Source organism: Phyllostomus hastatus, unplaced genomic scaffold (genome assembly GCF_019186645.2).
Source record: "Phyllostomus hastatus isolate PE091 unplaced genomic scaffold, TTU_PhHast_1.1 phas_scaffold_46, whole genome shotgun sequence".
Lineage (NCBI taxonomy): Eukaryota > Metazoa > Chordata > Mammalia > Chiroptera > Phyllostomidae > Phyllostomus > Phyllostomus hastatus.
Window position 1 is genome coordinate 29,846,925 of NW_025334032.1, and position 21,075 is coordinate 29,867,999.

Sequence of the window (21,075 nt, forward strand, 5' to 3'; positions counted from 1 at the left end):
TTCCTCCTCTGGGTCTGCTGCTCCGCCTGCTGCAGCTTGGTGACCAGTGACACGCACTGCCCAGTGTCCTGGCCAAGGTCTGGAATCCCAGCAGAGCAGAGCTGGCTGGCCCACACGCCACAGATGGTCCAGTGACCTCGGGTTCATCTGCATACTGTTCTAATCAAATGAGCTAACCAGTAACAGACCCTGCCCTCTTTGCCCCACTTCCCACCACTGCGGAGGCCAAAGTTCCGGGACTCTGCACCATTTCCTATAAACAGGAGACTGCCTATAAACACGCATGCAGATACGGGAGGGCCGAGGCTCATCACAAATATTTGTTCACTGCCTCTAACTAGGATTCGTGTTGACTTTCAAGGTGCTTGCCCTGGCAAGAAGTGTATCAGTAGTGAAAATGATGGTGGCCCACACGGAGCCGGCATGGATAGCAACCAGTGACCCAGGACCCATTGTTCTGATGGCACTTAAAAAAGGGGGGTAAGACCAAGATACTCTTAGAGGTCAGCAAGTATATAAGAAATAATGTTCTAACTTCCCATCCCGCTCTTGACCCAAAAACCCCTCTTGGCATATTTTACAGCATTCACCTTCATAACACCCGTCTTGGAGTGGCCATCATTCTCTCCACCGTGTCATGACGGGAATGATGTTATTTGGCATCAAGGGATCCAGAGGACAGCTCTTCTCCCAGACAGACACGGGGGTCCGTTAGAACAATGCCGCCTACGTTACCAAGGGAATGGGCTCCAGCCCCAGCCCTGGGCCTCAGCGGCCTCACTGCTCGGGTGAGGGGGGTGAGCAAAAGCACTTCAGGGCCCTCCCAGCTCAGGAAAGGATGCGACAGCGTATCTCTCTCTGTGATTATAATGACAACCAGAGCAGGAGGGAAAGTCTTTGAAACTGGCTTTCAAATATGTACATGTTCATGTTCACATACTACTGTATGAAAAGCAGGCCTTTAAAAAGAAAAAAAAAAATCCTCACCCAAGGGCATGTTTATTGATTTTAGAGAGAGAGAGAAACATCAATCAGTTGTCTCCCATAGGCGTCCTGACCAGGGATCGATCAAATCTGCAATGTTTTGGTGTGCGGGGCGACACTCCAGCCAACCGAGGGACCTGACCAGGGGTGAACAGCAGTGTCTTTTTTGAAAGGAAAGTGGGCAAACTTGTGCAGTAATCTATATTAAATACTTGGGCACTTTCACTCATTGATTTGAAAATATGGAGCATGACTGTAATGTTGTTATCTGCTATTTCCTTTTAAAATACGGCGTTTAAAAAGGAATGGATGTGCTTCAAAATAATTTTGGGATAAACAGTCTACCTTTCCAGGAAAAGAAAGTTGAAGAACTTAACTTCAGCTGGAATATCTTGTGCACATGGATTTTACTATACTTGGTTTTCAGAGGAAAAGCATCCCGGAGATGGGCGCTAAATATAGATTGTCATGAAGCCGAGGGCAAAGTCCTTGTGCGATGACACTAACAATTAGCAAAAAAAAGTGGTATCACCAGTATTAAAATAGGAAATCTGAGCCCATTCTGGGAACGCTGTCCCGGACTGCCACAGCCACCCAGCCTCTCAGGCTGGCCCAGCTCCCCAGCAGCAGTCCCTGGACCCCAGTGGACAGCCTTATAAGGCAACTGTGCTCAGAGAGAAGATAAGAACAACACTAAGCACTTAACATTTCCCGAGGCCTCTAAAATATTAACTCATTAATTTTCACAGTGTTCTGGAGAGCCTCACTACTATCGTTTCCGAAAGAGACGGGGGAAGAAAGATACCTGGCTAATTACAGTTAATTATGGCACGGTGGGTACCTCTCCTCAGAAGCCTGGTTCAGGGCCAGGCACGCCTCCGTTCTGTCAGGAACTGAGTAAAAGCTTTCCTAGCAATGAACAGCGAAGAGGGAAATTTCCCAACTTTGACAGTAAGTGGAGAATGCACTCCCCTCTGCCCCCAGTATTTCCCCACAGTCTCCACACGATTCCAACCCTTAGATTTCCTCCGACGTGGACAGCCTAGGAGAGGGGCAAGACGCAGGCAAGGGTCTGGAGCAAAGTTGTTTTCTACCTCCAAGGAGACATTTAAAATATCCATCCTTTCACCTCCACAAAGTAACTCAGCAACTCTGAGTGCAGTGCCGGTAAGAAACATGACAGCAACCTATGTACAGTGTGAAGGCAGTTAAGTAGCCTCAAGTAATCTTTTTTAATTAAAAAAGTTTGAATGCAATAGTTATCAAATAATGTGTACTGAGAATCTACACTGTATGACATGCGGCCAAGCGCTGGAAATGTAAGAGGAGCAGATGTACGTATGTATGTGTATGTTTTCAAGTCACTCAGGATGCAAGCTCTGCTAGGATCTGACGTTCCCACAAAGGCAAGGCTCTTCTTAGCTCTGTTCAACGATTTACCCCAAACTACCTAGTATGTGCCCAAAAAATACACACACGCCCCCCAAATAAGCAAACCTTTGTCGATATGCATGAGAGGATGTACAGTTAAAAAAGACAAGGTACCACATCAGGTGTGCTAAACCCGAAATGGACATAATAGCGGCTAACAAGTAGGAAAGGGCAGGCCAGGAGGAAGAAAGGAAAATGCATGGAGAGGATGGACGGAAGCATTCTAGGCACCGGAAAGGCAGGGACCAGGAGCCAGCATGCCTTTGTAAGAACAGGGCGTCCCTAAAGTGGCAACAACTCAGACGTCCACCAACTATGCATGCACAAACAAAAAGTGGTGTATCCACACAAGGGGAATAGCATTCAGCAATAAAAAGGAACAAAGCGCCAATTCATGCTACAACGTGGAAGACCCTTAACAACATAACGCTAAATAAGCCAGGCACAAACGGCCACACGATTTGTATTATTCTGCTTGTATGACGTGTGTTATTTATTAATAGGCAAGTCCACAGAGACAAACAATGGACTAGCAGTTGCCAGGGGCCTGGAGGAGGGGTTAATGAGCACAGGTTTGGAAGGGGGTGCGGGCAGGTAGCAAACATTTTCTAAAATTAGAGAGTGATGAACTGTACACTTCAGAAGGATGAATTTAATTTTAAGATACCCTTTAGAAGGATAAGTCATACCTCACTAAAGTTGTTATTATAAAAATAGAAAGAACAGGGTACCCTCACAGAGGAGCTGCTGGGTTGAAGAGTAAGACGACAAAGTACCGGGGTGTGGGGAGGAGGAGGGGCAGAAAGCAGACACTAAGTTTGGAAAGCAGGGAAGGGCCTGATCTGGTGGAGCTTTTTACTGTCAGCCAGCGCAACCTGGCTCTTACCCACCACCTGCTACACAGAAACGGAGGTGGACAGGGCTCTCCAGTCTTCCGAGCACTTGAACACACATGAGCGCCTTTCATCAAGGAGCCTCCGAATGCTTTCAGGTGCTCCCTGACGTAGGTAGGGCGAGGAACACCTTTGGAAGAGGAATTTGCCATTAGTGTTGAATGGACTAAGGGTGAGCAGAAGCCCACCCGGCTCTGGAAGTCTAATTTCGAGTCCAGACAGATGAGATGGAAAAGAAGGGGAAGACTGTAGCAAGACGTCAGAGGCCACCCAGATCTTCTGGAGCTAGACTTGCTATCTCTAACCAACCGGGTGACTCCTTAAAAAGAAGTTGCCACGTTACCGATCACTGAGGGCTCAGGCAGTCCCATATCTCAAATTCCTCTCTCTATGAAGGCAGCCTCCTTACAGGTACTAAGCTCAAGAGACCTCTTGATCTCCTCGGAATAAACTTCTCTGAAGGCAGAATATTCCAAGACCGGCAGTGAGGTTTCAGTGTAAGATCACAGATTTTGAACCAACTGCCCAGGTTCACATCCAGGCTTTGCTATGAGCTGTGACCTAGAGCAAGTTACTTGTCACCTCTCTGAGCCTGAGTTCCTCACCTGCACGTCAGGAATATGATGGCCGCTACCTACCAGAGAGCGCAGGGAGGACCGCTAGGGTGAGTGATGTGAACGGTGCCTGGGACGAGCATACGAGGTCCCCTCGTTACCCATCAACTCTAGTTCTCACGTCAGCAAGGCTCTTCCTTCACAGCACTTACCCGTTGGTAAGCCTATATTTACTTGTGCTTTTATTTGTTTCATGTACACTTCCCTGCCACACTCCAAGTTCCAGGAAGGTCAAGGACAATGCCCGTTTGCTGCCCACCGTATCACCAGGGCCTACATACAATAGGAGCTTAACGTTTTTGGAATGACTGTATCAACCAGGAATTATATACTCAGTTTCTAACGCTAAGTGCCGCCCTGGCAGACCGGCAGCCGCACTCTCCCGGACAGGCAGAACGAGGATATGAACACACAAACGAACACAGTCACGGCTTCATCAAGGAGAGAAGGGGACACAGTCAAAGAGGAAAACGCTGCACTTTTTCCAGTATGCTCATCTAAACAGCTTGTGTGGCCTTGAAAGCACAATTTCTTTGCTTTTGTTTTCAAGGCAAAAGTCTTGGCATATTGATACTGGGTTCCACAGGTTATACACCTGTCACCTGTGGCACAGGCCCTGGCTGGGGAACCAATGGTGATTGACAAAATTCTTTAAAATATCCTCAGATCTTTACCATTCATTCACTCGGTCATTCATTAAAAATTAACAGCCAAAGGACGCTTCTCCCTGCCATATAAATCTGTCATCACCATTCCCACTTCCAAATCTTTATGACGGTGACACTCTCCCACCACGGTGCCATGTCTTCTGGCCGATTTAAATCTTACCAGCTCCCTATCAGCCTGTTTTACCTGCATCCACAACCTCTTTCTGGATTTCCAAGCCCTGACTGCATTACACAATGCTGTTGGTTTACACAGGAACTCATATCATTTCCCCATTGTTTTCTGTGTTGACTGGGTCCTTCCACACAGGCAGGGAAACGGCTTCTCTGCACACACTTCCACAACCCTGCGGAATGGCCAAGGCAACGCCAGGGTCACGGTTCCTCTCCAACAGGGACCAGTGCGTGGCTGTGCCCCAGGGGCGTCAAACCTCTCCAGCGCGGGTATCAGTGTTCTTCTCTTCACCAACTGCTCTGCCCCTCTCCCAACCCGAATCAAAGACTCAAGAAAAGAAGGCATGTTTTATTATATTTGCCAAAGAACTTCCAGTTCCTCTGAGAAAGGTGCTATGCACACATACCTTCGGTATTTCATGGCCTCCGTGGGAATTTACCCTGAAATACTGTCAGAGCAAACGCTAAATGAGATGCAGATTCCATTCATCTGCAGCAGTCAGGATGAGTCAAGACTGAGGTTTCTATTAGATCTGCTCACTTGCTCGAGTCACCCTCTCAGAACATGTGTGGAGGGTGTGTGCGTGCTGCAGGAATGTTCTGTGAGCAATTAGGGAGGCCTCGAGGGCCGGGGTTAATGGTGATCGCCCTGCCTGCGAGGGGAGACCTCAGCTGCACTCCTCAGACGGTGTCTGCTCCTGGGATGCCGTGGGCATCCACCGTGAAAGTGCCCTGGGGGAGGATGAGGATGCCCGGATGCTCCACACAGCAGACCGAGTAGTTCTGGCCGCTGCTTCGCTGGAGCTCCAGGCCCTCCTCCTCCTCAAGGTACGGGAGGAAAAGGAACCTTTTCACTAGTAGGTGCACCGCATGGTCCACACCTCTGTTTTAACTGTACCCGTAAAAGCTCCTGCCAGGGATATAACTGGCTCGCTGCCCGCCAAAACTCACGCCAAACTGGCCACCATGCCCAAGAGTGCTTCTGTCCTCACTGCAACAGCAAACCAACTGCACGGCCGAAGGGCAGAGATGCAAGGACACATCCCACAGTTCTGTCACATTTCCGCAATGTGACACCTCTGAAAGGGGAATGAACCTCACAATACAGTTTAACTGGCGGTGTTATGAGCTCACCTGACCAATGCTGGAACACCCTCAATAAACTATCGTACGGGCACACACAACACCCAAGGCAGCAGTGGCCACCAGTCGTTAGGTTAGCAACATCTATCGAGGACTCACTACACAAGATCACACAATCAACCAATCAACACCTTCAGCATGTTCAGTGAACTCAAGAATGGCAGCTCCAGAAATTTCCTGCTAAGCATGGTGGTGCCTGCAGCAGTACCTGCAACAATGGGGCGACGTCCTGAAATGAGCTTAAAAAAAAGGTCAACGTGGAAGATCCTGGTGTCGGACAGATTAGACTGGGCTAATAATAATCAGAACAGAAATGTGGACAACCCCGCAGTGAAGAGCAACCCTTGCAACACTGTAAAACCGCAGTGCCAGAGGACACAGGAAAACGGGCCGGCCGATACTCCTGGTGGGAGTGTAAGTTAGTACAGCGCTTCTGGAGGAGACTTGGCAGTCGACATCTTCTGTCTTAAAAAGAATGTGTGCCCTCTGACCCAGAAATTCCACTTGGAGAAGTTTAAGCGAAGGAAATCAGTGTGGGTGTCCGCTGCGATCCAGCCAGAAGGCCGTGCAGCGCTGTTTACAGCAAACCGGAAACAAGCTACACAATCAGTAACATCCACCGGCATGCAAAGATGCTGAGAGCTATGTCCACTGAAAGAGTCCAATGTAAACACTATCACAGTGTGAGCCCCTTTTGTTTATGGGGGTGGGGGACTGTGTCCCTGTAAGTACACAGAAAGAAGGGCTTTAAAAAGATCGACACCAAAGTGTTAATACTGGTTGTGGAGAAAGGGAGTGTATGTTGCTTTTGTGCTTACCTGTATGTTCAGTGAGGGGAGGGGGAGAGAATGTACGTATATTTGCCATTTATTAAAAAAATGTTTTATGGGGGGAAAAACAACGAAAAGGAACTTAGGCATAATATGATCTAATTGGGTGAACAAATGGCTTGGGAATCTTGGTAGTCTCAATCTGAAAAATCAAATAAATTAAAAATCCAGTGGATTTATTATCATTATTGTTTTAATCCCTAAAGGAGAAGCAATGCATTGCTACCCTTCCTTTGAGAAATGCTGGGAGAAATGACTCATGGAATTAAGTGCAAAACAGGATGTAAGCTATGCAGAAATCTCCCAAGAGATATCTCTGCTGCACACTGCAGCCCACTGCTATAGGAGCCGGCACTACCAATGCCCCACACAACAGCATCAAAACCCACTCCAATCCCAGAGCGTCAGATAAAGGGAAACCACCTCAGGACCTCACAATATGCTTCCTGTCCAATGCCATCCCTGGATGAGAAACTTCCTGATTCCCAGGACGGCAAATCCATCCACTAGACATGGGAGGAAGGTGAGGTGTCTGCGGCAGGCTTCCCAAGGAACACAATGGTAAGTTCAATTTGGAAAACTTAATGCTTATTAGGTTCGAGGAGAGATTTCAGAGAGCCCTGGAGTGAGTGGGGAGACCCAGAGCAAACTGCCAGATTTCTACGCCTGGGTCTCCCGCCCTGAGCAGCACCCAAGCTTTGTCTGGACCGACTTCATCAGCGGAGAAGGAAAGGACAACACTTTGTGGCGGACTTCAGGATGAGCTCACACCAATGGGATTTCTCTGCACAATCATGGCCCATGATTTACAACGATAGAAGTAAGAGCAGTTTTTATGCTGATGAAAGGCCTTTGGGGTTTTCTGAAAGGGAGAGAAAGAATAATGGTTAAAGTTTCTCCAAGTATATCTGCTAAAACCAGAAACTCAAAATATTCGAAGCCCCACAGCACTTTGGACGCTTTGCTCCGCAGCCACCCCTCCCCCCCACCCCCGGACTCGTTTTTTGTTGTGAGCAGGTTGGGTGCCCTATGACCACATGGCAACAGATGCAGAGGCTGCAAAGGGCAAGACACTCCCCTTTGATCACGTAAGAACATGGAGAGAATGGACACACATTTCTAATCAGGACGTTTTCACTCTGATTCAGGGTTTACCAGTGGCTGCACCAATGTGAAGGGCTAGAGAAAAAAAAGCTACCCGCCCACCCAATAAAACCACACATACTCCACTCCTGAGTCCACCGGAACCACAAATGGACCCACATAAAACAGGACAGTTGGGGATGCTGAGGCAGAAATGATTATCAACACAAAGAATTCCAGTGCTATGTACTGCACAATTCTATGCAGCATAATGTAGAAATTACCACTGATATTTTTATATTTTCTCTGTAAAAGTACAAGTGGTGTTACAAAACAAATTTAAGTCAGGATCTATTTCCATATCTGTAAATTAATAGCATCACAACAGGAACCTTTCTCAAAAGCTTGTGTGTCAATGAGAAGACCTACCAATACATCAGACACTGAAACTATCAAGGAGAATAATTTCTTCCTGGACCCTGTGGAATTAGCAATGGTCACATCTCTTTTTAAACAATATACCCCTCACTTCCCATTTAAGATACAGGTTTCCAAGACAATTTAATGTACAAACAAAAAAAAAAAGCCTTTCATGCTGGGATCTGAGTATCAGGTTTAATCTTACCTCTGCACTTCTAAGTGGCTGGAGAGCTACAAAGTAACCCTGACCCTGACCCACAGACCCACCAGCTACATCAGCAGGCCTTTCTAAAAATAGTTAACAATGGGCAACCTAAAAAATAGTGGTGTAATGTTTTCTTCCTTTGAAAAGATGTCCTTTTCAAGTGTTCTGAAAGCTTACGTAAACCTCAAAACCATTTTTGACAAAACGTGTGTTTCTAATTATTAGTGGGAAGATTTATTTGTACTCCAAAAAAAAAAAAAAAGGTGTGAGTAGAAGAGAAGTTCTGTGCTGCGAGTCAGCAAGCATTTGTGAGGGCGGAACAATTTTGATAAGACCTAACTACCTTCCTAGCCATGTCAATTCAGGACCCTGCTGCACGAAGGCAGACACAGACAGCTCCAGGTGACGAGAGGCAACATGCCTAAGAAGGGGGCATGGCTAGGTGGTCCTTCATCCGCCCGCTACCTAACACAGCGATGCTTATCATCCGTACCTGGTTAGTTTACAAAGCAGAAGTCACTCCTCCTGTCAGGTGGTAAATTTAGATTTACAAAAATAAAGACAGTAGTTAGGACAGTCTTTCAAATCCTATTTCCTATTTCTAGGGTATTTTATTATTAGCACCCCATTTTTTGCTTATAAAGAAACAGACCATACAACATTTTTCTCTTCCTCCCTCCACTCCATATTTGTGCATTTTGCTGGTGACGAGTTTTTCAAGCAAAGGATGAAAAGCCAAGGCTAAAGCTAAAATGTATTGCTGGGATAATTCTGCCTAGCCTGGTTCCTTCTCGCCTGTTGGGGGTAACACTCTCCCGAAGAACCTCTAAGGTGCTGACTTCTGTGGTACCGCCTGGCACTTGGGAGGAAAGGGAGGGAAGGAATCTTCTCCTGTCTCCTCCCCCATCAGAATGGCTAAAGCAGAGATTAATCTTAGTTCTGGTTTTCTGCATAATCCTCCTCAAAACACAAAGACACAGGATGGGGCTTAGAGAGTCCTTTTGTTTCGAGAGGGTCATTTCCTGCCGGTGGTGCACACCCAGCAACTCCCACCCATTTCTCAAGGAGAGGCATTGATTTTCTTAGTAAAAAAACAAAAACGAATTTCAGGCCTCACACCATTCTCCCCCCAAAAGCCTACCCCTCCCAGATGGATGCTGGCTGGGGAGCCACCACCTCCCCCCCACCCCCACCCTCGCAGTCACCACGGGGGGCGGGGGGGGGGGGATGGACCATGGAAGGAGCAGAGAAATGGGAGCGGAGTCAACAGTTCTTTTAATGCACAGCAGGTCTTGCCCGTCCAATCCTACAACTTAGTTCAGGAAACAGGCTGCAATGACTTGTCAAAGATAAAACAGCCTAAATTATTTGTCCTGGGTCCTTCAGAAAAGGAGAGAGATAATAAGGGGAAGGACTGATGATTTCGTCAAGAACTGACAGATACAAGGATTTATACACCACTGGTTCCAAGACTCTCAGACAATGGGTGACGGTAAAGTTTAAGAATGTGCTCAAGGTCAAGTATTGTGACACGAATGCCACAAACGAGGACTACCCGGTGGCCTGCATGTCCATGAGTGCATCAGTGTGCCGCTCCCAGGCAGTCCGAGGAGCAAAGGAATGAAGACTTACATTTCTGTCATCCTGAAATGTCATCTGTTCTGCTTCGCAATGAATACACACAGCTCCTGTGTCTGTGAGCCCGACCACTGGGTGGAAAAACGCGGCTGTTCACACACCCAGATTAGACGCGCCCTCGTGGCTGCCATGCAGGTGCTTGCAGGCTGGATTTGTCCAGCTGCAGCCCCACACCATCCTGAGCTGTGCGCCGTGTTGCTTTGCAGGCTCGCGGAGGGCAAGCAAGCACGTGGAGCTGGAGGAGAGCTGTATCAGAGGATGGAGGCGCTAAGGCTACCTCTAAATCAGTTCCACCTGGGTCACTGACAGTAAACCCTTCGCAGCCCAACACTCGCACCTGCAACGCAGGACTCACGTTCACGGTGCCCTACTTTCTACTCACCACCCCACGCCAGGCCCACATTTCACTCCTGGTCCTGGGAGTTACGTACTGTTTCTATTCTCACTGGACCAAGGGAAGGAAGGATACTTTTATGTGTGAAAAATAACTGCATCTAACCCCTAACCCTCCCCACACACCCCCTGCAAGGGATATGTCACTGACCATCACCCCCAATTCCTGGCTGAAAAGCTGTGATAATTCGCCCTGGCCAGTGTGGCTCCGTTGGTTGGAGCATCGTCTCTGTAAGCCAGAGGGTCGCGGTCGCAGGTCAGATTTCTGGTCAGGGCACATGCCTGGCTGTGGGTTTGGTCCCAGGTACGATAGGTGCTTCTCTCCCTCTCCCTACCCCTCCCTTCCCCTCTCTCTAAAATCAATAAGCATGCTCTCAGGTGAGGATTTAAAAAAAAAAAAGCTGTGATCATTGTACTTTCTGATATAATTAAGTGGCATGGGGATCTAGAAATTACCACCTTGAAGGCTGCAATCATTAAAATTTCATCTAAAAACGGCTGGAAAGGGTTTACGATGATGTGCTATGTTGTACAGGCCTGAGTTTGACAGGTTAGTTGGTAGTCTAGCCATTTAAAAATGACACATTCGTGGAGCAGTTTCAGGCATTGTTCTAGATGTGGGTGGGGGGGCGGGGCGGGGGGGTGTTAAACAGCCCCAAGACAGAGGTCCCTGCAGCCAGTCAGCCACAGGCCAGGAAGGCAAGCTGAGTAAGTACACAGGTAATGTCAGTGACTAAGAAGTACTCTCTGGACAACGAAACAGGAGCTATGTAATCGCAGTTGGGAAGGTGGTGCTTTTTCAAACTTGGAGGTCAAAGGTCTCTCTGGGAAACAGGAACTGGAATCGGAATGAGCGACAGGAAAGAGGCTGTCCCCGTGGACATCTGGATGCAGAGTTTCCAGGCAGCCCGGAGGGCCAGCACAAAGGCCCTGAGGCAGAAGCAAGCTTGGCAAGTTGCAGGGCCCTAAATTCGGCCCAGGCAGCTGAGGCAGGACGAGGGAGGCTGCGATTCCTGCCCGGTGAGGTCACAGACCAGCTGGGCCCACATCACGTGGAGACACGCTCAGCTCCTACCCACCAGCTGTAAAACCTTAGACAAATTACTTAATCCCTCGCCTTTCTGATCTCCAAACATGGGATGCTGACACCTCATTTGGTTTGCGAAAGGGCAATGTTTAAAACAGAGTAGACACCACTCAGTAAATGCTTAATGAGTTAATGTGCAAAAACCGAAATCCATAAATGCTTCTACACGTCTGATTGTATTTGGGTATGCACCTGATCTTCAATTTTCCCTCCAGTTAATTTCCTTACAGATTCAATGAGGCCGAAAAGGAAATGCGAGCGGCAACAGTGGTCTGGGCCCGGGTCAGCTCTGACAATTCTTTTGCTCATTCAGGGGAAAACGCCCCAAGGCCCCTGAGCACGAACTGGGCTTCGGAGAGTGGGGAGGGTGGAAGGCAGAACCCAGCACAACGGGGTGGCCTGGTGGTGGCTGACTGGACCCCAGCGGCTCCCTTGTTCTTTCTACTGACTTAGCCAGGCCCTGGGGAGAAGCAGTTACCAACATTTTCGGTCGCATCACCCAGCATCCCAGGACAGGCACGGAAGGGGAGGAAGCGGGGGGGGGGAGGGGGGGGGGAGACAGAGTGAGGGAGCGCAAGCATGTGTGTCACCCTCCACCCCATCCGTCATCTCCTCCTCCTCCCTGCCCCCCCCGCCAGATCCAAAACACATCCTGCCGGTTTACAGGGATACTGTATTGAAAAACAGACGCCTCTCTTAGGAAACGAACACATTTTAAGTCGTGTAAATCACACATGCTGGGTGAAGCAATTACACTTCTGTAGCACTTCCCCTCCGAGCACAAAGGAAATTCTGCTACTTCTGTAACAAGATAGCACTTTCTTGCGCTGCACCTTCTCTCCCGAGGCCCCAGCTGCCCGTCCTATAGGTGAGTACAGGAGGAGTGTTCACAAAACAGGATCCTGAGGATTCAAGGGAAAACACTTTTTTTTCTTTCATCTTTGAGATTTCTAGTAAGGTAATGTGACCACCTGCCGGCATAGCTACCTGGTGACACAATTCAGGAAGGGCAGAGGAATGTCATTTAAAAGTCAGCTCATGAGAAGCAACGGCTCATTCAAAGTAGAAGCTGCTGGCCTTCGGGGCGTTTCTCCTGGGTCGGGGAGATGTGCTTCAAGGTGCAGACTGCCGGGCTTCTCACACCTCTGGCCAAGCCCAAGGGGCGCAGAGGGCTGAGCGGGGCTGCTGCCGGCGTTCTCTTAGCATTTACATTTGTGTGACAATACTGTGCTACAGGCCGGAATTGGGAGCTAATCTTCCCGGTGTGATTGGCATTTATTACTGCTATTTCCTTTTTTCTCCACTATTCTACATAATATGCATCATAATGGCTGCTGTAGGGTTAAGGCCTACCAGAAATACAAATGCAAGTTGTTGTCTTTAAATTCCCAGACTAGCTTTTATTTTTCCGTATCCACGAGCAGAGCCTCACTGGTGAGCGGAAAAGGCAACAAAACTTTAGGAAACCACGGAATGAATCAATTAAAAATGTGACCCACAGAAGAGATGGCCAAAGGTTCATTTTACTATTTCACCCCCACCCCCAAATAAATTCAAAAAAGAACAAAACAACTTGGGGAAACGTTTTCTTACAAAAACACTCAAGCCTCTTGGGGCTGTCCAGCCCACCTTTGCTTCCCAAACCCACCTACACGTTAAGGTAGCTTTGTCTTCTTCCCTTGTAGGTACGGGGTGGGGGTGGGGGTCAGGGAGAAGCGGGTGCAAGCCTGGGGATTAACTGCAAGTTTCAGGAGAAAACAATTTCCAAAGACTGTAGATAAAAGCAAAAATTAAAAAGTGCTTGAGAAATCCTACATGTACACCTAGATTTTTCTAAGCTCCTCCTTTTAGTCTTTCCAATAGCTACAGATACAAACACTGTTATAATTAGATTACATGCAATACATTTTTATGTTCCTAAATGAAAGAGTGCTTTACATTTTTTTGCTTTAATTTTTCCCAAGAATTTCCAGTGCGCCCCCTCCTCCAAGCACTTTTTTACGTAGGTAGAATGTTAAATACAATGTATGTACCTCTCTCTTGCTGCCTACCCACACAGGCCCCCTGGGCACTGGAGTCCCCAGGCCTCTTCACCCTGCCCACCATTTGTTACCAGCTCCAGGCTCTTGAACCACTCTGAAAAACCGCTTTTCAAGATCAAGCCTCTCCATCTCAGAGCCAACGTCTTCACCTCCTTCTTGCTCACTTTTCTTCCCCTTTCAACCTCGCTATTTTCTACTTCTACAAACACAGACACCAGTGGTAGCCAGTTGCCCACTGGAGAAACCCGAGAGGCTTCCGAGACGAAGCGTGCCTTCCCCCCTGGGCACCTGACAATGGGCGAGGCCCCTGAACACCTCCTGTCTCTGGCCCCGTGGCCACCGCCAGGCACGGCCTTACTTTCAGATCAGGACTTGCAACAACTCTTCCAAGACCTGCTACATCCCCTGTCCCACTGAACATCCCAGAACGCCAGGCCCCCACTGCACAGCAGCTGCAGTCACACGATGGAGTCTGACTCCTGGGCACGAAGGGCCAAGCTCCTCCATCTTCTGCCTCCCGGACGCCTGCCTGCCTGCCTGCCTGCCTCCCCCGGCTCATCCTTTCTTCCCCTCCTCTCCTGTACCTCGCTTCTCCAGAAGGGTCCTTTGGTTTAGGCCTCTGTATTTTCCTATAGGCCAATCTTTCCCACCATCTCAACCCTTTCCTCATCTGGCTAAATCTTAATTGAGACTTAGGTCAAATGGCACCTCTTTTCAACGCTTTCCTTGACACAGTTCCATCACCCTCTCCTCCCTGCAGTGGGAACTGTGTTCCTGCTTTAACACAGTGCTTTATTATGCCTGTTCGCTTACCCAAGGGCCATCACCACTGAACTGCCAGGACCACCTCTCACAGACCCTGGCGCCCCCAGAATCTGCACATGAAGGCCCCAGCTACTCAGCCTCAGTGACTGCCACAAAATGAGGATAATCGAGGTGAATGCCCACATCAGCTTGTTGTGAGGATGAAATAATATGGTACTTATCAAGTGCTTGGCCACGGCCTGACACATAGTAAACGCTCACAAGTTAGCAATCATTTCTCGAGTGAATGAGTAAAAAGAGTTCTGAAATTTTCATAGGATTAACTATTCCAATACTTTCTTTTCTTCAGCTATCAATAAGAAATGACAAACTGGGTGACTTTATTCTTACAAACTCGAAGATGTACATCGACTTTACGTGTCCTTTTTACGTGCAGTCAAGCAAGTCCCCTCCTCCCCATCCCAACGAACACACAACACACGGAAGTTGTTGCGTCTTCCAAAGCACCCTAAAGAGCCATACCCAAGTGACCCCCAGACATCAAATAAGCTCATCCCCACAAGAATGATCTGCTGTTATCAACCCAGATCAATTTAAATATCCGGTCCCACGTCGCCTCAAGCCCACTGAGCCATGCAGCCACTTTGGCTACAGCTATTATTAAGGTTCATTCCCCTCATTCCTGCCTAAGTTTTTCCTTTGCCCAAAGCAAGCACTGTTCGAGAGGAACATTTGCATTCCCTTTTCCCTACCCCCAGGCAGACACTAAGGTGCCAAATGAAACTGAACACAAACATTCCGAAGTGGCTGTCACACAGAGCAGGCTTGTCTGGGAACTCGGGGCAGCTCTGTGCTCTTCCACCAAGGCTTGGGAATCCCATGGCCAAAGGATCAAAGTGAGTTCCACAGCAGAAACCAGATCCCAATGGTTAAAACCCAAATGCACCTCGGAATGAGCGGACCCAGACTGGCAGTGGCTGCTGGGTGGACCAGGCATGCTCACCTGTGCACTCAAACGGAGGCTTATGGATGGCAGGTGGAGGGACTGAATTTCCCAGCTGACCCATCCATGACATCTCTCAATCCCCTCCGGGCAAGAGATCGCAATCATAAACGGGCTGCTTTTTAACAGCTTACCTATAAAAAGCCATCAGCACCAACCCTACCAATCAGGCTATTTCATATGTTTATCAATTGTACATTTATAAAGAATTGTATGCATGTGTGTATGTGTGTAGCTTGCAACTATACATGGTACTTCTCTGGTGCTGGGGTACCTCTTCCGTATTGCCAATACCATAAGATGGCACTGATCTTTTTTAAAAAACTACAGGGAGGAAGGTCTTGATTCAGGAGTTAAGTGGAGATAAGAAACAGAAAATTCAGTGGAGATAACAGAGAGAGATAACTGGAATTCTGAGGAAAATCATCTTTCTGGATTGGGACATTTAGGTGATGAGATCCTACAAAAATGTGGGCTGAAATTTGACTCCTGCTTTGAAAGCAGCTCAGGCTCAATCAAGAGGGAAAAGGTGGCTGGAGCAAACGGTGTGCAGGGGGCAGAGGGCAAAGGGCAGAGGTGTGTCAAGGCAATCCTGAAGGCCAACCTTGGACCTTATTGTGTGGGGACAGATGAGTGCTGGAGGAGTTGAGGTGTCAGAGGACCCAGCAGTTGTGGTGCAGGAATGGATTGGGAACGCAGATGAGAACAAGGAGACCTGATGGAGATCACTAAAATGACAAAGGAATGACTGCGAGAAACCTTGGGAAGAAAGGCTGTAGGGACCGGAAGAGATCTGACTCCTGCAGGGAGGCTTGTGAACACAACAAAAAAGTAACCAACCCCACAGCTTTTTGTGACACTTACAGATACTGCAAGGAAATTTAAAGAAATCTACAAAGCCAGCAGATTTTGTTGTTGTTGTTGTTGTTGTTCACCTGTTCATTTTAGAAAATTCAGAAAGCACAGAAAAGCATCAGTATAAAAATGATCTATGACCCACCAGATAATTTTTAGTAATATTTGGTTTTATATGGCATTTCTTGAGGGAATGGGCATCACACAGTATAAAACTTTAAATTTGCTCTTTTCATTTCATGTATAGCACTGAGGATTAACCCCTCAGTTAAAATGTGGCCAGAAGCTGGAAGAGACAAGATCGGATCCTCCCACACAGCATTCGAAGGGAACGTTCACGCTAAGATCTCTGGCCTCCAGAACAGTGACAGAATACACTTCTGTTGCTTTAAGCCACCAAAATACTTCTTCTCCCCACCCCAACACTGATCACTTTTGTCCTCAGAACAGAATATGAACCCCCCCCCAAATATATAAAAGCATCTCCAAAAGGGACCCCTACTCTACCCAAACTATCCAATAAACAAACACCCCTGGGAACAAAGCACATGAGAGCCTATGGGTTTATCGAGGAAATTGTAAAACCCCTACTGGAAAAATAACAAAAGTGCATGCCCTATTGGCACTGATTTTACGACATCAATGTACTATGAAGTCACCACAGTTTCACCCAAAACGCTGCCACCAAACCCCACTCTATGACTGCAGCACAGGATTACTGTATTAGATTTGAACTGGAGTAACACAGGCCCCAGACTTGGTTCAAGTGCACAAAACCATTCTGTACTTTCCCCAAGGCATAAGGGAGAATAATCTTAAGGCTCAGTGAAAACCTGAGGCTGTCACGTCAAACGGACATGGCACCCTTCCCTCTGTGTCAGTTGGAAGAAACAATTTTCTTCATGACTCCAATATTTTGGGTACTGTTAACACCAGCACCTCAACATAAGAAAACTCCTTTTCAAAGTCATGTGTCAACAGCCAAAGGTGGTTTCTTAAGACGATACTGCCTAGTACACAAAATCAGAAGCAAATTCTGAGAATTAGCTTAATTGTAAAATGACGTAGGAAATAATCTACTGCCCTGTACACTAGCCTTAGAAGTCTCAGGCTCCAGCCAGATTTCAACAACTTGTTTTCCTTTATGTGAACAACTTGCACAGGAACATTTCATAACATGTAGCGTACTAGAAGTCGGAACGCCAGATATACTATCTCTTACATGGTTGATTAGCCAAATATTTGTTTTTTCCTCAAAGTTTCAAGTATTATCCAATGCAGAAGTCTATGTCCTGCCCAAGTTCTCAAAAACTCCCAACCCTGAAAAGCTGCAAAAATCCTCAATCCTAGACTGTTTAATCTTTACAGTTGGAACCAAGGAAGTGTTTCTGCATCAATTATTTCACAGCAAGCTTTAAGAGCTCTCCAGAAGGAATAAAATGTCCAGGAAGATAAAAGGACCTCATTTTAAAAAAGAGAGAGAAAGAAAAACAGAAAGAAAGAACACCCTTGGATTCTATAATGTGGCAGAGAAAACCTAAACTACCCTGATGATCTGTATGAAATAAACTATTTTCTCTCAGTGATGATTGGAACCCTCTCTCCCCCATCAGTTCAGCCACCGCCATAAACTACAACAAAACACGCTTTTCCTCTCTTGTCATCATGTGCATATATGTTCTGTTTGTACGTGCCATTTACTGGAGTCCTCCTCAGCCAAGACTTTTAAATGTGTTTAAGGACAAACTGCTGGTCTCTGGGTGGCCAGGGAAAGGATCCAGTGTGCTGGTTTTGCAGAAGGCTGAGCACATTAATGGGACTCACTAAAAACCATTATTTATTTGACTTGTGGCTCTCAGGGTTAGACAAAAGAGGTTAGGAGTTTTTTGAAATCAAAACACAAACCCAAAACAGGGAATCAGGGCAAAATTACCTGGGTGTTCAGATCAACTTACTTTCCCTGGATTTCTCACATTGTAAACACTGTCTGTCTTCAGGGTGCATACGCTTGCACGCTTGCACGCTTCACCTCTCGTACGACTGGGGTTCTGGAATCTTCCTGTCTTATTTCTCAAGTAACACTAACTTGCTAAAACTACTGACACCTCCAAGAGTCAGATGCCATTCCCACCTGAAAAGAAAACAGGGCTACAGGGCAGGGAAGAGGCGATGCCTGTACTGGGACGGCCTGTGGCTCCATCTGGACCCAAAACCAGCACACTGGATCCTTTCCCTGGCCACCCAGAGACCAGCAGTTTGTCCTCAAACACATTTAAAAGTCTTGGCTGAGGAGGACTCCAGCCTCCCGTGGGAAGGCGAACAGTAACAGTGACCAGTGGCCAGGGCACACGACCCCTCAGTACCGCCAGCAGGTAGGCAGAGAAAGGTCAGGCAGAAAAACGTGACTTTTCTCTATTTAATTTTGTCAAGTTAAGTCAGTTATTATGGTTTGGGGACACTCAAACCTCTTGACCACCTACCAAAAGAAAAAAAAGAAATCACTGGTGTGCCTGATTAACTTTTTCTGGTTACAAGTGTTCTTAATCAGGTGAACAGAGAAAGAAGGTTCCATACAATGTACGCTCATCCTCAAAAGCAAACAAACCACCAACCTCATCGGAACAGAAAGGTTTCTGGAGCAATTATTACCTCCATGGGCTAGGATGAATTAAACGTAGCAGTTCTTTAAAAAGGCACACTTGTCATTGTTTTTTGCATTGTGTTTCAATGGTAGGGAAAATAAGTATCAAAGCAGCAGGTAGGGTTTAAAGGGAAAATATGGAACTTGAAATTTGAATCTTCATCTCTTTGAAAAAGAAAATGTCCATACTGTTTCTTTGCTTGTGGTTAAAAACAAGAATGAAAACACTTCTCAAAGTAACAGTCTATAACCCAACAGGCAGTTTCCCGAGGTGGTTTGCTGCAACTCACCTGAGACACACTACCACACCACGGTGTTCAGAGTGAAGCCTTGACTTAGTTTGCCCGGTCTTCGGTCTCTCCTCTATCTCCCCCATTTAAATAGTTCCCATTCTACAAGTGGACACTGTGCAGACGGCTTGTATGTATTTACTAAATCCTCCCCAATGTTCGGTTTCACTACCAGCATTTTAGTTTGCACATAACACAGTATTTCGGTAACAATCTGAACATCCTAACGGCTTTAGAATCAGTTTACCCTTCTGCTAACCTTGTATGTCCGGATGCAACACCTGAGTGAGTGCTTTATAGGTCCTATCTAGATGCACGCTTCCTTTCCTCTACACAACTCGCAAGTTCCTCTTAGAATGTTTAAGAACTCAAGTAGGTGGGATCTTAAAAAAAGTAAGTGAAGTAAATATTATTCCTTGGACTCCAGGTAAGGTACCTGCGGGAACAGAACCATTGGAGAGGATGCCACAAATATTTTAAAGACAAAATTCTGAAGCGTGTGTTCAAAGTTCTCCCCCACCCTTGCAGAATTTTGCTTCCATCCAAGGAACGCTGCGCAACCGCAACGTTTTCAGCGTTATTTGGGACCCACCAATGGAATTTGCGCTCGGAAGTCAAAGTCCTTCTAAAACAGCCCCGATGACCACTTGGTAAGTGGTCAAGTTTTAACTTTTTTTTTTTTTCCTTTCTTCTGTTCCTCACGACCGCATCGCTCTCAATTTACAAAACCTAATCACCCAGGTTCGGGGTCTTTGACTCATCAGAGAAGAATGCTGCTCAGGAGTTATCTATTAATCCGAAATGCCGCGGCTGGAAGGACATTTCACCAAGAACTTCCACCGCCGAAGGGGCGGGGGCAGGGAACAGAAGGTATCTTTTAAGACCAACTTCCCCCGAGTTCTTCCTGAAACCGCGCACACAAACACACCCCACCGCTCACAGCGCCAGACGCAGAAGTTCGGGCCCCCATAATCTGAGGTCACCCAGGAGTCACCTCTCGATTCCGCTTTTAAAATCTCGGGCAAACAAAGCTGACCATTATGCTTACAAGTCTCTGAAAAGTCCTCAAAGTTACGCAACTTTAGGCACGCACCCACAAAAACACCCTCTTCGAGGTTACACCCTCCCGGGGCCACCGTGTGGGGCCACCCCCGACCCCCGGGCTGCGGCGCCCGGGGACCCGCGGCCCCGCCAGCCTCTCCGCCCGCACTTCGGAGAAACGCAGCGCGCGGCCAGCGTCCCGGGTCGCGCCCGCCACCGCACCGCGCCGCTCCGTACCTCTTCCTCCTGAAGGTTGGCCTCGTTCGGGGTGTTCTCCTTCTCGGCTTTGACGCCGTTGTTCATCTTCCCGGTCCTCCCTCGCCGGGCAGGGCTGGGGCGCGGGGCTGGGCGAGGGCGAGCTCGCCCACTCTTCCCTTCCCCGGGCGCGGCGGGCTGGAGCCGGGCAGCGGCGGCTCGGGGTCCCGGGCGCGGCGCGACCGCGGCGGCAGGCGACTCAGGAAGTGCGAGGGAGACTCCGGGCAGGGCGAGGCGCCGGCTGCCTGGGGAGGGGACCGAGACAGTCGGGACCCGGGCGGGAGACCTGGAGAGTGAGGGCGGGCGCGGGGGCAGGAAGGAAGAAAGGATGGGGCGAGGACGCGCGTCCCGGGAGTGACCCCGGAGAGTTGGGGATGTGGTCGAGAAGGGGCTGGGGGCTGCAGCAGCTCGAGGGCCCCGCAGCTACTGGAGGGAGGGGGCGAGAGGCGCCCAGAGTGGAGGGGGAGGAAGAGGAGGAGGAGGCGGTGAGCGGCAGCGGGCCGGGGCTGGGACGCTGGGACCCGAGCAGAGGAGTGCGCGCTCCAGGAAGGCTCTGGGAAGTCCAGGATCCGAGCAGCTCGCTTTCTCTCGCCTCCCTCCCTCCCCTTTCTCCTCCCTCCTCC

The 21,075-nt window shown here is 48.2% G+C and overlaps 1 protein-coding gene across 3 annotated transcripts in view; it reads right to left on the reverse strand.

Annotated features, from left to right (window-relative positions):
• The window catches only part of RBPMS (RNA binding protein, mRNA processing factor), a 167,317-nt gene extending 146,311 nt beyond the window's left edge, over nt 1–21,006 (reverse strand). Inside the window, exon 1 of one of the 3 annotated variants that reach the window (XM_045821592.1) lies at nt 20,435–21,006. In XM_045821592.1, coding sequence (XP_045677548.1) covers nt 20,435–20,500 — 66 coding nt within the window. In that variant the 5' untranslated portion in view covers nt 20,501–21,006. The remainder of the gene's footprint in view (nt 1–20,434) is intronic. The other 2 variants (XM_045821591.1, XM_045821590.1) reach the window with 2 other exon arrangements.
• Between the last annotated feature and the right edge of the window lie 69 nt (nt 21,007–21,075).